The sequence below is a fragment of the Pristiophorus japonicus genome, chromosome 17, assembly GCF_044704955.1.
Source record: "Pristiophorus japonicus isolate sPriJap1 chromosome 17, sPriJap1.hap1, whole genome shotgun sequence".
NCBI classification, from domain to species: Eukaryota; Metazoa; Chordata; class Chondrichthyes; family Pristiophoridae; genus Pristiophorus; species Pristiophorus japonicus.
In genome coordinates, this window is record NC_091993.1 from 119,500,396 (window position 1) to 119,513,316 (window position 12,921).

Consider the following 12,921-nt stretch of genomic DNA (forward strand, 5'->3'; position numbering starts at 1 on the left):
GGGGGGGAAGAGGGAAGGAGGGGGGGAAGAGGGAAGGAGGGGGGGGGAGGGAAGGAGGGGGGGGGAGAGGGAAGGAGGGGGGGGGAGGGAAGGAGGGGGGGGGGAGGAGAGGGAAGGAGGGGGGGGGGAAGAGGGAAGGGGGGGGGAGAGGGAAGGAGGGGAGGGGAGAGGGAAGGAGGGGGGGGGGGGGAGAGGGAAGGAGGAGGGGGGGGGGGAGAGGGAAGGAGGGGGGGGGAGGGAGAGGGAAGGAGGGGGGGGGAGGGAGAGGGAAGGGGGGGGGGGAGAGAGGGAAGGAGGGGGGGGGAGAGGGAAGGAGGGGGTGGGGGGAGAGGGAAGGAGGGGGTGGGGGGAAGAGGGAAGGAGGGGGTGGGGGGAGAGGGAAGGAGGGGGTGGGGGGAGAGGGAAGGAGGGGGTGGGGGGAGAGGGAAGGAGGGGGTGGGGGGAGAGGGAAGGAGGGGGTGGGGGGAGAGGGAAGGAGGGGGTGGGGGGGGGGAGAGGGAAGGAAGGGGGGGAGGAGAGGGAAGGGGGGGGAGGAGGAGAGGGAAGGGGGGGGAGGAGGAGAGGGAAGGGGGGGAAGAGAGGGAAGGGGGGGGAAGAGAGGGAAGGGGGGGAAGAGAGGGAAGGGGGGAAGGGGGAGAGAGAGGGAAGGAGGGGGGGGGGAGGGAAGAGGGAAGGAGGGGGAGGGAAGGGAGAGGAGGAGGCTGAACGTCTGGGCCCAAGACTTCGGGCTTGATTTACAGGTAGGTGGCGTCGGGTCTCGGGTCCTGGGGGGGTGGGGGAGAGGGAAGGAAGGAGAGAGGGAAGGAAGGAGAGAGGGAAGGAAGGAGAGAGGGAAGGAAGGAGAGAGGGAAGGAAGGAGAGAGGGAAGGAAGGAGAGAGGGAAGGAAGGAGAGAGGGAAGGAAGGAGAGAGGGAAGGAAGGAGAGAGGGAAGGAAGGAGAGAGGGAAGGAAGGAGAGAGGGAAGGAAGGAGAGAGGGAAGGAAGGAGAGAGGGAAGGAAGGAGAGAGGGAAGGAAGGAGAGAGGGAAGGAAGGAGAGAGGGAAGGAAGGAGAGAGGGAAGGAAGGAGAGAGGGAAGGAAGGAGAGAGGGAGGGTAGGGCGAGAAGGAGGCTGACGGCTGGGCCCAAGACTTCGGGCTTGATGTACAGGTAGGTGGCGTCGGGTCTCGGGTCCGGGGGTCGCGGAGGTGGTGGGGGGGAGGGAAAAAGAGTCGGGGGAGGGTCAGAGGTCGGGTCGCCGGGGGGGGGGGGGGTGGAAAGATTCGCAGAGGCAGGGGTGGGGAGGTCGGGTCCGGGGAGCGGGAGTCAAGTCGGGTCCGGTCAGGTGGGAGGAGCCTTATCCACGCAGCCCCAGTGAGGCCATTCGGCCAGGGCTAGGGGCTGCTTGCTTCGGGCTCCTCCCACAGTTTTGGGCGCCTGGAGCTACTGCACATGTGCGCCCACTGTAGCGTGCATGTGCAGAGGTCCCGGCACTGTTTCCAGCGCACAGACCTGGCTCCGCCCCCCACAGCTCATGCTGCACCGCGCCCAGCTCCAGAGGACCTGCAGGGAGCCGGAGAATAGGTGAGTTTTTTTTTTAGGTGCACTTTGTGCCGCGAAAAACGGGCGTCCAGGTCCGGGCTGCGCCATTTTAGGCGCGGCCCGAAATTTGGGCCCATAGGAACAGGAGTAGGCCATTTAGCCCCACGAGCCTGTTCCACCATTCAATGAAGTCATGTTTGATCTGTGACCAAACTCCTTATATCTTTCGAGTCGGCACTTTGCAACCGTCTAGCTTCAACCTGGAGTAGAACTTTAGATCATAACCACCGCTGCCATTTTCTCGAACAGCGGGTGTTGGTAATGGTTCTGCTGCAACCGTTTACACCTCCTCTAGACCCATCTTTTGTTTCTTTACTTGCCCCTTTTGCTTGCACCATCATCCCTTTTGCCATTTAATCACTCCTGCCGTCCACTCTATCACAGACCAATCCTCCCATCTGACCACGCCCCTTTCCCTGGCTCTGTACTTGCTTAAAAACTGTTACATCTCTAACTGTTCCAGATCGGACGAAAGGTCACTACCTGAAACGTTAACTGTCTGACCCGCTGAGCGTTTCTGGCATTTTCTGTTTCTATCTCTAGTGAGGGAGTCACATTAAAAAAAAATAGCTTTGTCATGGCTACCACGGGTCAGTTTCAGAGCACCCCAAGAAATAAAAGAACCCGATTTTAAGCAGAATAACTTCTTCTTAAAATAGACCGAACATCGACAACTGTGGAACAGTGATTGGAGCAGAGTGGAAGTGCTACAGGAGCATTAGTGCTGTCAACTGTAAACATTCGGAGACCATGTGGGGGGGGGGCATATCTGGGATACATCCTACCGTTTGAAATGCGATGGTTCGTATACTCTCAAGAAGCTCCAAGCAGGGCTTTGGCACAGTCAACTTCCAACAGCTGCTCTTCTATTTCCTCAAAGGATATCAACAGTCATCATCATTATCACAAACACGCTCTTACCAGAAGAGGGACTTCTTGTGCATCACTTCCGTCAGATGCTTCCTCGAATCATCGTCCAGGGTACTGAAGTCATACTTGGGGCTGAATTCTGCTGGGGGAGGGGTCATGAACTTGACTTCAAACGCAGAAGTAGGGAAGTCAATCTGAAGATAAAAGTATGAAAGGTCACTTAAGTGATGTCCCTCACCTTGCTGAGCAAAAAATATAGCTGAAAAATAAATAAGTGATTCACCCATCTTAAAAAGTGGTGAAGCAGGGTTACAATCTCATCAGTTTAAGAACAATTGGGAATCAAATACCTGCCTCAAAAGCCCAATGTAAAGTACACAAATTTACAGGCTGGATGCAACCATACACATACTGCCGTTCTTATTCAACACACCAAGTGCTAATGGTGGCCTCAACACCAGCCTCTGCTCAGTGACCTCATGTGCAGTGGATGATGGTCCAATGTGACTACACATACAGCTGGCAGCAGAACAAGGCCTCAATTGTCCCTCCCGTCACCAAACCGACTGCCGTATTTGCTTATACAACAACAAGCATGTCAGCCGTGGTTCAGTGGGCAGCACCCGTGCCTCGAGTCAGAAGGTCGTGGGTTCGAATCCCACTCCAGAGACTTGAGCACAAAAATCTAGGCTGACACTCTCAGTGCAGTGCTGAGGGAACGCTGCACTGTTGCAGGTGCCGTCTTTCAGATGAGACGTTAAACCGAGGCTCTCAGGTGGACGCAACAGCTCCCACAGCACTATTTCGAAGAAAAGCAGGGGTGTTCTCCCCAGTGTCCTGGCCATTATTTATCCCTCGATCAACATAACAAGAACAGATTCTCTGGTCATTACCACATTGCTGTTTGTGGGTGCTTTCGGTGCGCAAATTGGCTGCCGTGTTTCCTACCTAACAACAGTGACTACACACAAAAGTGCTTCATTGGCTGTAAAGCGTTTTGAGACGTCCGGTGGTCATGAAAGGCGCTATATAAATGTGTTTTTATTCTTTATTCTATTCTGCGTCCATTATTCTTGGGGTTTAAATGAACAGAAAATGCAATGAATCCAATTTGTTGTGAAGCACCTTATCAAGTATTTTCAGAGTGTTAGCGTGTTCAAAATTATGAGGGGTTTGGATAAGAGTAGATAGGAGAGAAACGGTTTACATTGGCAGCAGGGTCGGTAACCAGAGGGCACAGGTTTATGATAATTGGCTAAAGAAACAGATGGGATACGAGGAGACATTTTTAATGCAGCGAGTCAAGATCTGGAATTCACTGCCTGAAAGATTGATGGCAGAAGATTCAATAGTAACTTTGAAAAGGGAATTGGATATGTATTTGAAAAGGCAAAATTTGTAGGGAAAGAGTGAGTGAGTGGGTCTAATTTGATAGCTCTTTCAAAGGCCAAATAGCCTCCTTTTGTGCGTGTACAATTCTATGTTTAATCTCCACTACCTCATTCAAATTATTTTAAATTCAGAATTTCTGATGCCCACAGCATCATAAATACACACTGACTTGGATTCATTACCTGTATTGTTGCTAAATACTCTCAAACTCTTGCCTTGCATATCAATACTGACATTTTCCTCCAAATAGGCTTCAGGCTTACAGACCTGATGGTTTGCAGGACCGTACATCTGGTCTTGGCCATTTTCTGGAACTACCCCTGTGCCTATTAAATTTTTCTGCCAAAATCCCTCCTTGTTTTGAACCGTATTTCTCTAAAGGAGTCAAGAACCATAACATTGGTCTCTGGCTAGAATGCTTAATCACAGTAGTTTTCATCAGCAGGCTACAACTTACATGTACAAGTTTTAATTTTGTTCTTTTTAAATACAGTTTAAACGTTGCAGTGGATATTGTGATAATCAAACAGCTAAAACGTAACCTTGCCCAAAACGGGAAGCAATATTGACTTGATTGTATTGGGATATCCAGATACAGATGCTCAAAAAGGAATCCTTTTGGACGCCCAGTTTATGGGATTATAAGGTGTAAGGTATGCACCTGTGAGTATGCTCACAGGTTTGTAGAGCTGTTGCGAGTCCCCCGAGTCAGGGGGCACTTGTATAATTTGCCTCTCGGTGCCCTAAAAAAAAACCTTAAAAAAAAAAGGGCGCTTGAAATGTTTTTGGAGTGTTCCCCACCCTCCCCTTTAATGAGGGGGCACTTGGATGAATTGTTTATTTATTTGCAACAAAAGAGTTGTAGAGCTGTTGAGCCCCTCTTCCAATATTTGAAGGGGCTGCTCCTCAGTCCCACGCTCCTGATCTCTGGGCACCCTGTGCGGAGGGGAGCGGGCAGGTCGGAAGGCCTCCTCGTAGGACTACTCCTGGGCATGGCCAAGGGGGCCATCAGCCGATCCAGGCAGCGGGCGGTCGAGAGGGTCATTCAGCCCGACAGCCTGCCTCTCTTCTGCGGTTACATCCGAGCCAGGGTGTCCCTGGAGATGGAGCACGCGGTGTCCACCGGTATGCTCGCGGCCTTCGGCGAGAGGTGGGTGCCGGAGAGACTGGAGTGCATCATCATCCCCGGCAACTAAATTTTAACGTCTAAAGTTTAATTTGTTTATTTGTCGGTTTAGTGCCCCTTTAATAAGGGGGCACTTATATTAATGTTCTACTAAAAATAGTTGTAGAGCTGTTGAGTTGGGAGTGGGAGTTCACAAGACTCAATAAAACCCCAGCCAGTTGGGTTCGGGGGATCCACGACAAGGCAGGTGATTGAGAGCGTGGTGGATGAACTGGTAATGTGTACTGTGATTGTTAAACCTTTTGCTCATAAACCAACTAGTTCTTAATAGCAATGTGTTGCTATGAATTCTTAAGCAAAGAACCCTTGAAGCAAATACATTACACAAGGGTCGACAAGACACCAAAAGCGCAGAGTGTACTTTAAGCACGTCACTCCTAGCACAGGACCTCGCTCGATGGGAATACACATAGGAAATCTGCGCTGTGCCCTGAGGTCTTCCATCCATTTAAATTGGGCACATGAATTCCCAATGCCGCCCATTAATTCCCAACGTATTCGCATGGTGAACAAAGCTCTGCACCAGAAGCAGGCATTCATAAGGGTAAATGTTAGTGTCTTCACACCAAGGGTCATCAACAACTAGAACTAGTTTCCAGGAAGGGTGGTTGAGGCCAGGGCACTGGACGTAGTTAAGAAACACCTGGGTGCTATAGTGGGAAGGCAGGCTAGTGGTGTGGAAAAACATAGAAACATAGAAACATAGAAAATAGGTGCAGGAGCAGGCCATTCAGCCCTTCTAGCCTGCACCGCCATTCAACGAGTTCATGGCTGAACATGAAACTTCAGTACCCACTTCCTGCTTTCACGCCATACCCCTTGATCCCCCGAGTAGTAAGGACTTCATCTAACTCCCTTTTGAATATATTTAGTGAATTGGCCTCAACTACTTCCTGTGGTAGAGAATTCCACAGGTTCACCACTCTCTGGGTGAAGAAGTTTCTCCTTATCTCGGTCCTAAATGGCTTACCCCTTATCCTTAGACTGTGACCCCTGGTTCTGGACTTCCCCAACATTGGGAACATTCTTCCTGCATCCAACCTGTCCAAACCCGTCAGAATTTTAAACGTTTCTATGAGGTCCCCTCTCACTCTTCTGAACTCCAGTGAATACAAGCCCAGTTGATCCAGTCTTTCTTGATAGGTCAGTCCCACCATCCCGGGAATCAGTCTGGTGAATCTTCGCTGCACTCCCTCAATAGCAAGTATGTCCTTCCTCAAGTTAGGAGACCAAAACTGTACACAATACTCCAGGTGTGGCCTCACCAAGGCCCTGTACAACTGTAGCAACACCTCCCTGCCCCTGTACTCAAATCCCCTCGCTATGAAGGCCAACATGCCATTTGCTTTCTTAACCGCCTGCTGTACCTGCATGCCAACCTTCAATGACTGATGTACCATGACACCCAGGTCTCGTTGCACCTTCCCTTTTCCTAATCTGTCACCATTCAGATAATAGTCTGTCTCTCTGTTTTTACCACCAAAGTGGATAACCTCACATTTATCCACATTATACTTCATCTGCCACGCATTTGCCCACTCACCTAACCTATCCAAGTCACTCTGTAGCCTCATAGCATCCTCCTCGCAGCTCACACTGCCACCCAACTTAGTGTCATCCGCAAATTTGGAGATACTACATTTAATCCCCTCGTCTAAATCATTAATGTACAATGTAAACAGCTGGGGCCCCAGCACAGAACCCTGCGGTACCCCACTAGTCACTGCCTGCCATTCCGAAAAGTACCCATTTACTCCTACTCTTTGCTTCCTGTCTGACAACCAGTTCTCAATCCACGTCAGCACACTACCCCCAATCCCATGTGCTTTAACTTTGCACATTAATCTCCTGTGTGGGACCTTGTCGAAAGCCTTCTGAAAGTCCAAATATACCACATCAACTGGTACTCCTTTGTCCACTTTATTGGAAACATCCTCAAAAAATTCCAGAAGATTTGTCAAGCATGATCTCCCTTTCACAAATCCATGCTGACTTGGACCTATCATGTCACCATTTTCCAAATGCGCTGCTATGACATCCTTAATAATTGATTCCATCATTTTACCCACTACTGAGGTCAGGCTGACCGGTCTATAATTCCCTGCTTTCTCTCTCCCTCCTTTTTTAAAAAGTGGGGTTACATTGGCTACCCTCCACTCGATAGGAACTGATCCAGAGTCAATGGAATGTTGGAAAATGACTGTCAATGCATCCGCTATTTCCAAGGCCACCTCCTTAAGTACTCTGGGATGCAGTCCATCAGGCCCTGGGGATTTATCGGCCTTCAATCCCATCAATTTCCCCAACACAATTTCCCGACTAAAAGATTTCCCTCAGTTCCTCCTCCTTAATAGACCCTCTGACCACTTTTATATCCGGAAGGTTGTTTGTGTCCTCCTTAGTGAATACTGAACCAAAGTACTTGTTCAATTGGTCAGCCATTTCTTTGTTCCCCGTTATGACTTCCCCTGATTCTGACTGCAGGGGACCTACGTTTGTCTTTACTAACCTCTTTCTCTTTACATACCTATAGAAACTTTTGCAATCCGTCTTAATGTTCCCTGCAAGCTTCTTCTCGTACTCCATTTTCCCTGCCCTAATCAAACCCTTTGTCCTCCTCTGCTGAGTTCTAAATTTCTCCCAGTCCCCAGGTTCGCTGCTATTTCTGGCCAATTTGTATGCCATTTCCTTGGCTTTAATACTATCCCTGATTTCCCTAGATAGCCACGGTTGAGCCACCTTCCCTTTTTTATTTTTACGCCAGACAGGAATGTACAATTGTTGTAATTCATCCATGCGTTCTCTAAATGTCTGCCATTGCCCATCCACAGTCAACCCCTTAAGTATCATTAGCCAATCTATCTTAGCCAATTCATGCCTCATACCTTCAAAGTTACCCTTCTTTAAGTTCTGGACCATGGTCTCTGAATTAACTGTTTCATTCTCCATCCTAATGAGAATTCCACCATATTATGGTCACTCTTCCCCAAGGGGCCTCGCACAATGAGATTGCTAATTAATCCTCTCTCATTACACAACACCCAGTCTAAGATGGCCTCCCCCCTAGTTGGTTCCTCGACATATTGGTCTAGAAAACCATCCCTTATGCATTCCAGGAAATCCTCCTCCACCGTATTGCTTCCAGTTTGGCTAGCCCAATCTATGTGCATATTAAAGTCACCCATTATAACTGCTGCACCTTTATTGCATGCACTCCTAATTTCCTGTTTGATGCCCTCCCCAACATCACTACTACTGTTTGGAGGTCTGTACACAACTCCCACTAACGAAGAAGAAGAACTAACAACAACTTGTATTTATATAGCACCTTTAACATAGTAAAACATCCCAAGGGGCTTCACAGGAGTTATAAGACAAAAAAATAAAATTGACACCGAGCCATATAAGAAGAAATTACCGCAAATGATCAAAAGCTTGGTCAAAGAGGTGGTTTGAAGGAGCATCTTAAAGGAAGAGAGCGAGGTAGAGAGGCGGAGAGGTATAGGTAAGAAGTTCCAGGCAGTGAAGCCACCAATGGTTGAGCAGTTATAATCAGGGAAGCTCAAAAGGGCAGAATTTGAGGAGCGCAGATAAACCAAAGGACCTTTCTCACCTAAACCAAACAACCTCAGGATATTCTTATCTCTTCTTTAGCTGGTGGGACATTTGGGGATTGACTGGTAAGTAGAAGTAAATGGAAAAAGGAAAACTATCGTAAAGGAGGCCGATTTCCAGATGCACTGACTATTACTGGTCTCCACTGACAAGAGAGGTTCCAGGTTTGATTCCATGTCGATGCTGAGTTAGAGAGCATAGCACAGCAGGCGGGGGTGGCTGTAATTGACTAGGATTATGGATCAGGTTCCTGATTACAATCTCACGACTGCTGGAACATGCGTGTGTGTGATAGAGGGTGAAAGCAGAGTTTGGCTCAACTGTGGCCAGCTCCCAAAGACAAGCAGCCTGCTGATGCTCGCTGCCCATGCACTCACATGCAGAATAGGTGCCTGGCTGAAGTACGAGAGGATCACAATACCCATGGAACTATGCCCCATCTGAGTCACCAGCATCAGAAGAGTAGGGCAGAAACTTGAAAAACGCAGGGCTATATATTCTAAGCATAACATTATTTATGAACATACAAACATGCGAACAATGACAGACAGGTAAAGACCCTCTGGTCCGTAGAGCCTTTCCCACACAATTGTGTACATATTGTGATGCACAAGATATCGACACACACACACACACACATGCAGGCAAATGCACTGTACACAACAGGCAAGACTCCATCACTGTAGCTACTGCGCCTCCCCTGCAGGAACCTCTTGTTCTGTGCATGCCTCAAAAGCAGAGGTTAGATGCCGCGGGGTGGATTTCAATCTGTGTTTTGACAGGACGATCGCCAGCAAGAACTCTGCCCAACACAGCTGGTTCACGTCATTACACGACGGGTTAGCAGCTGACCGCAAGTTACTTTTGCTCCAGCCCTTGATTTGATCAGGATCTGTGCTGGCCATGTTGAAATCTGATCTACTCATTGTGATTATAAAAAGAAGGGCGGGTGGAGCTCTCATATGACAACAGAAAATCCATCCAATTAAAAAAAAATCAGATCATTTCATCAACCATTTACACCCGAGCCGTGGCTCACTCCGATGGTGCAGAGAGGTAAAACAAGTGAACAAACAAGAACTGACAGTAATTGCCAAAGAAACATAGAAAATAGGTGCAGGAGTAGGCCATTCGGCCCTTTGAGTCTGCACCACCATTCAATAAGATCATGGCTGATCATATACCTTCAGTACCCCACTCTTGCTTTCTCTCCATACCCCTTGATCTCTTTAGCCGTAAGGGCCACATCTAGCTCCCTTTTGAAAATATCTAACAACTTCCTTAAAATAAATTTACCACCCTTTTATTTGATCTCCCTCACATTAGCTCTGTGCATCACATATCCTTCCCTCAGCAGGAAGGGCAAAGACCTGATCAGAGTATTCCTTTTTGCCTCCCAATTGGGAAAGGCCGAGCTTCCAACTCAAGAGCCTCTTTGAACAGCACTGGCGGAAGAACAAATCTGCATTTATGTAGCGTCTTTCACATCCCTGGGTTGTCTCAAAGCGCTTTGCAGCAAATTAGTTACTTTTTGAAGTGCATTCGCCCGTGATGAAAGTCAATGCGGCAGCCAATTTGCACACAGCAAGCTCCCCCCGTACAGCAATGTGATATCGACCAGATAATGTTTTTTTTTAAAAAGTGATGTTGGTTGTGGTATAAATATTAGCCAGGAAACCAGGGAGAACTCCCTTGTTCTTCTTGGAGTAGTGCCATGCAATCTTTCATAGTCACCCGAGAGAGTCAACGGAACCTCGGTTTAACATCTCATCTGAAAGACAGCACCGCTGACAGTGTAGCATTCCTTCAGTACTGCACTGAATTATCAGCCTGGAGTGGGACTTGAACCTGCAACCTCCAGAGGTGAGAGAGTGCAAGGCCTAAGCACTACTACGGTGCTATACGGAGATAATAGGTAAAAAGCAAACTGCTCCCGCACTTTGAGCGAAGGCCATCCAACTACTAGGATGGGCGACATCGGGACTGCAATAAACCAAGAGAGCAGGGGATTAGTTTTCCTTCCTCACATGTGAGTGCATATGTACAGCATGTCACTGCTGTAAAAGGTGAAAAATGTTAATTAAAAAAATTTAAAGTTCCAATCTACAACTCGAGCTGCATGAAAGCACCAGATTCTGAAATATTTCACTTTTTAAAACAAAAATTGAAAAAGCAAATAAAGAGTTAAAAGAAAAGGTCTCCTGAAGGAAGAAATCGTAGCTGATTCTCCTCGCTCACTGACTGCCACATCAGCACATAAGGCAGAGCACATAAGGCAGAAGTCTAGTGCAAGCAATCCGCACTGTAAGCAGCCTGCTTTATCAGACCCATATGGGAACCTTCTACTTTCAGATCACAAATGTTTTCTCAACGAATCCAACCAAAGTTTTGCTACTCTTTGAGACTTGAGGTGGATTGCACCCCAATAATAAAGAGCTCGAAAAAATAAAGCTGCACCATTCCCCCCTCCCCCCCCCACTTTCTATTTTTCTTTCCCCTTCATAGGTTGGCACACATCAAACCCTAGAGTGGAGTGTATGTCTGGGACCTGGCGCCAGAACTCAGCTAACGTTGCTTTGTAACCAACGGCAGACGGAAGCTGAACGCACGCAGGAGTCGCTCACCCTCTGATTTCACTTATCTACATCCCATCAGAGTTCAGTTTAAAAGAACTTGCATTTCTATAGATATAAACCCAAGTCTTTCTTTCTTTCTATAGCGCCTTTCACAATCTCAGAACGTCCCAAAGCACTTTACAGCCAATGAAGTAATTTTGGAGTGTAGTCACTGTTGCAATGTGGGAAACACGATAGCCAATTAGTGCACAGCAAGCTTCCAGAAAGTGCAATGTGATAATGAGCAGATAATTAGTTTTAGTGATGTTGATTGGGAAATGAAATGGGAAATAACGCAAACATTTTGGCTTACTTTTCAACTTTTAACAGTCACAATATATGAATAGACAGTAAGTGTCCATGGAAAGTTGTCAAAATGAGTTAACAGCTACGTTAAAACAGCGCAGACAGGAACTTATTATGAAGTGTTAATCACTGCTATTAAAAATGATAATAAATGGTGTTAGCCGTGGCTCAGTGGGCAGCACTTGTGCTGGAGTCAGAAGGTCATAGGTTCAAGCCCCACTCCAGACTTGCGTGCGCAATCTCGGCTGACACACCAGTGCAGTACTGAGGGAGTGCTGCACTGTCGGAGATGCTGTCTTTCGGATGAAATGTTAAGCCGATCCACCCCATCCACCCCTACCCACAAAACACAAGTTCAAATCTTTTGAGAACAGTAATCTGATCATTAATTGTGTGCACAGTTTAAGGTCAGATGTCAAGCCCGATCTGCTCTCTCAGGTGAATACAAGAGATCTCATGGCACTATTCCAAAAAGAGGTGAGTTCCTAGCCATCATTTATCAATCAACAATCGCTAAATCAGATTATCTCATTGCTTTGTGCAAATTGGTTACAACGTTTTGCAAGATTACAAGTGATTACACTTTTAAAACCATTTTAATGGCTGTAAAGCACTTTGAGAGGTCATGAAGAGTGTTATATAAAGGCAAGTTCTTTCTTGTTAATGTAAAAGGAGTCAAATGCTCAAACGGGCACTGAGGCGTCAGTCACACCAATAAAACCTATCCTGTTTGAATAAAAATAATATTTAAAATCAGCTGCCACTGCTTTGTTAAACATCAACAATTTATTAACCCCTCCTCCCACCAATGTTTCCTTTAAGCTGCGTGGTTGTGCAACAACCGGCTCACTGGCTTTTAAATGCAAACATTTTGAATGAGCCATGCAGTCAGTGAAAGACGGAACATTGCTGCCTGCCCACCCCCCCATCCTCCACAAATTCAAATCTTTTGAGAACAGTAATCTGATCATTAATTGTGTGCACAGTTTAAGGTCAGAGACACATACAGAGCAGGAAGGAGAAAGGAAGCAAAGAAAAGCTCTTCAAGGAGAATCTTTCCAGCTGAAAAATAAAGGGGCAGGAGAACAGAATACGCTTGCCGAATCCAGATTCTGGGACTTCAAAGCCCAAGATTTCAAGCAGCCTGGATTCCTCTGGAGGAAACAGAAGGTATGAAGTGATGTGGACTATCCCATCGTAATCCAGATCACGCCCCACCTCCAGAACTGTAGCTACTGGGCAACAGTTCTCTCAAAATCACAACTCATTTAAAAGCCTAAAAGTGATCCGCTGTTAAAATACTTCGAGCTGCCATTGTCTTATGACAGAGGGAAAAGGCACTTCAGTTCACGCTTGTA

At 47.4% G+C, this 12,921-nt stretch overlaps 1 protein-coding gene across 3 annotated transcripts in view; it reads right to left on the minus strand.

Moving 5' to 3' along the window:
- Positions 1 to 12,921, minus strand: part of pik3c2b (phosphatidylinositol-4-phosphate 3-kinase, catalytic subunit type 2 beta) — a 187,432-nt gene that overhangs the window by 80,283 nt on the left and 94,228 nt on the right. For all 3 annotated transcript variants that reach the window (XM_070859224.1, XM_070859226.1, XM_070859225.1), the window contains one exon: positions 2,501 to 2,643. In XM_070859224.1, the coding sequence (XP_070715325.1) occupies positions 2,501 to 2,643 (143 nt within the window). The remainder of the gene's footprint in view (positions 1 to 2,500; positions 2,644 to 12,921) is intronic.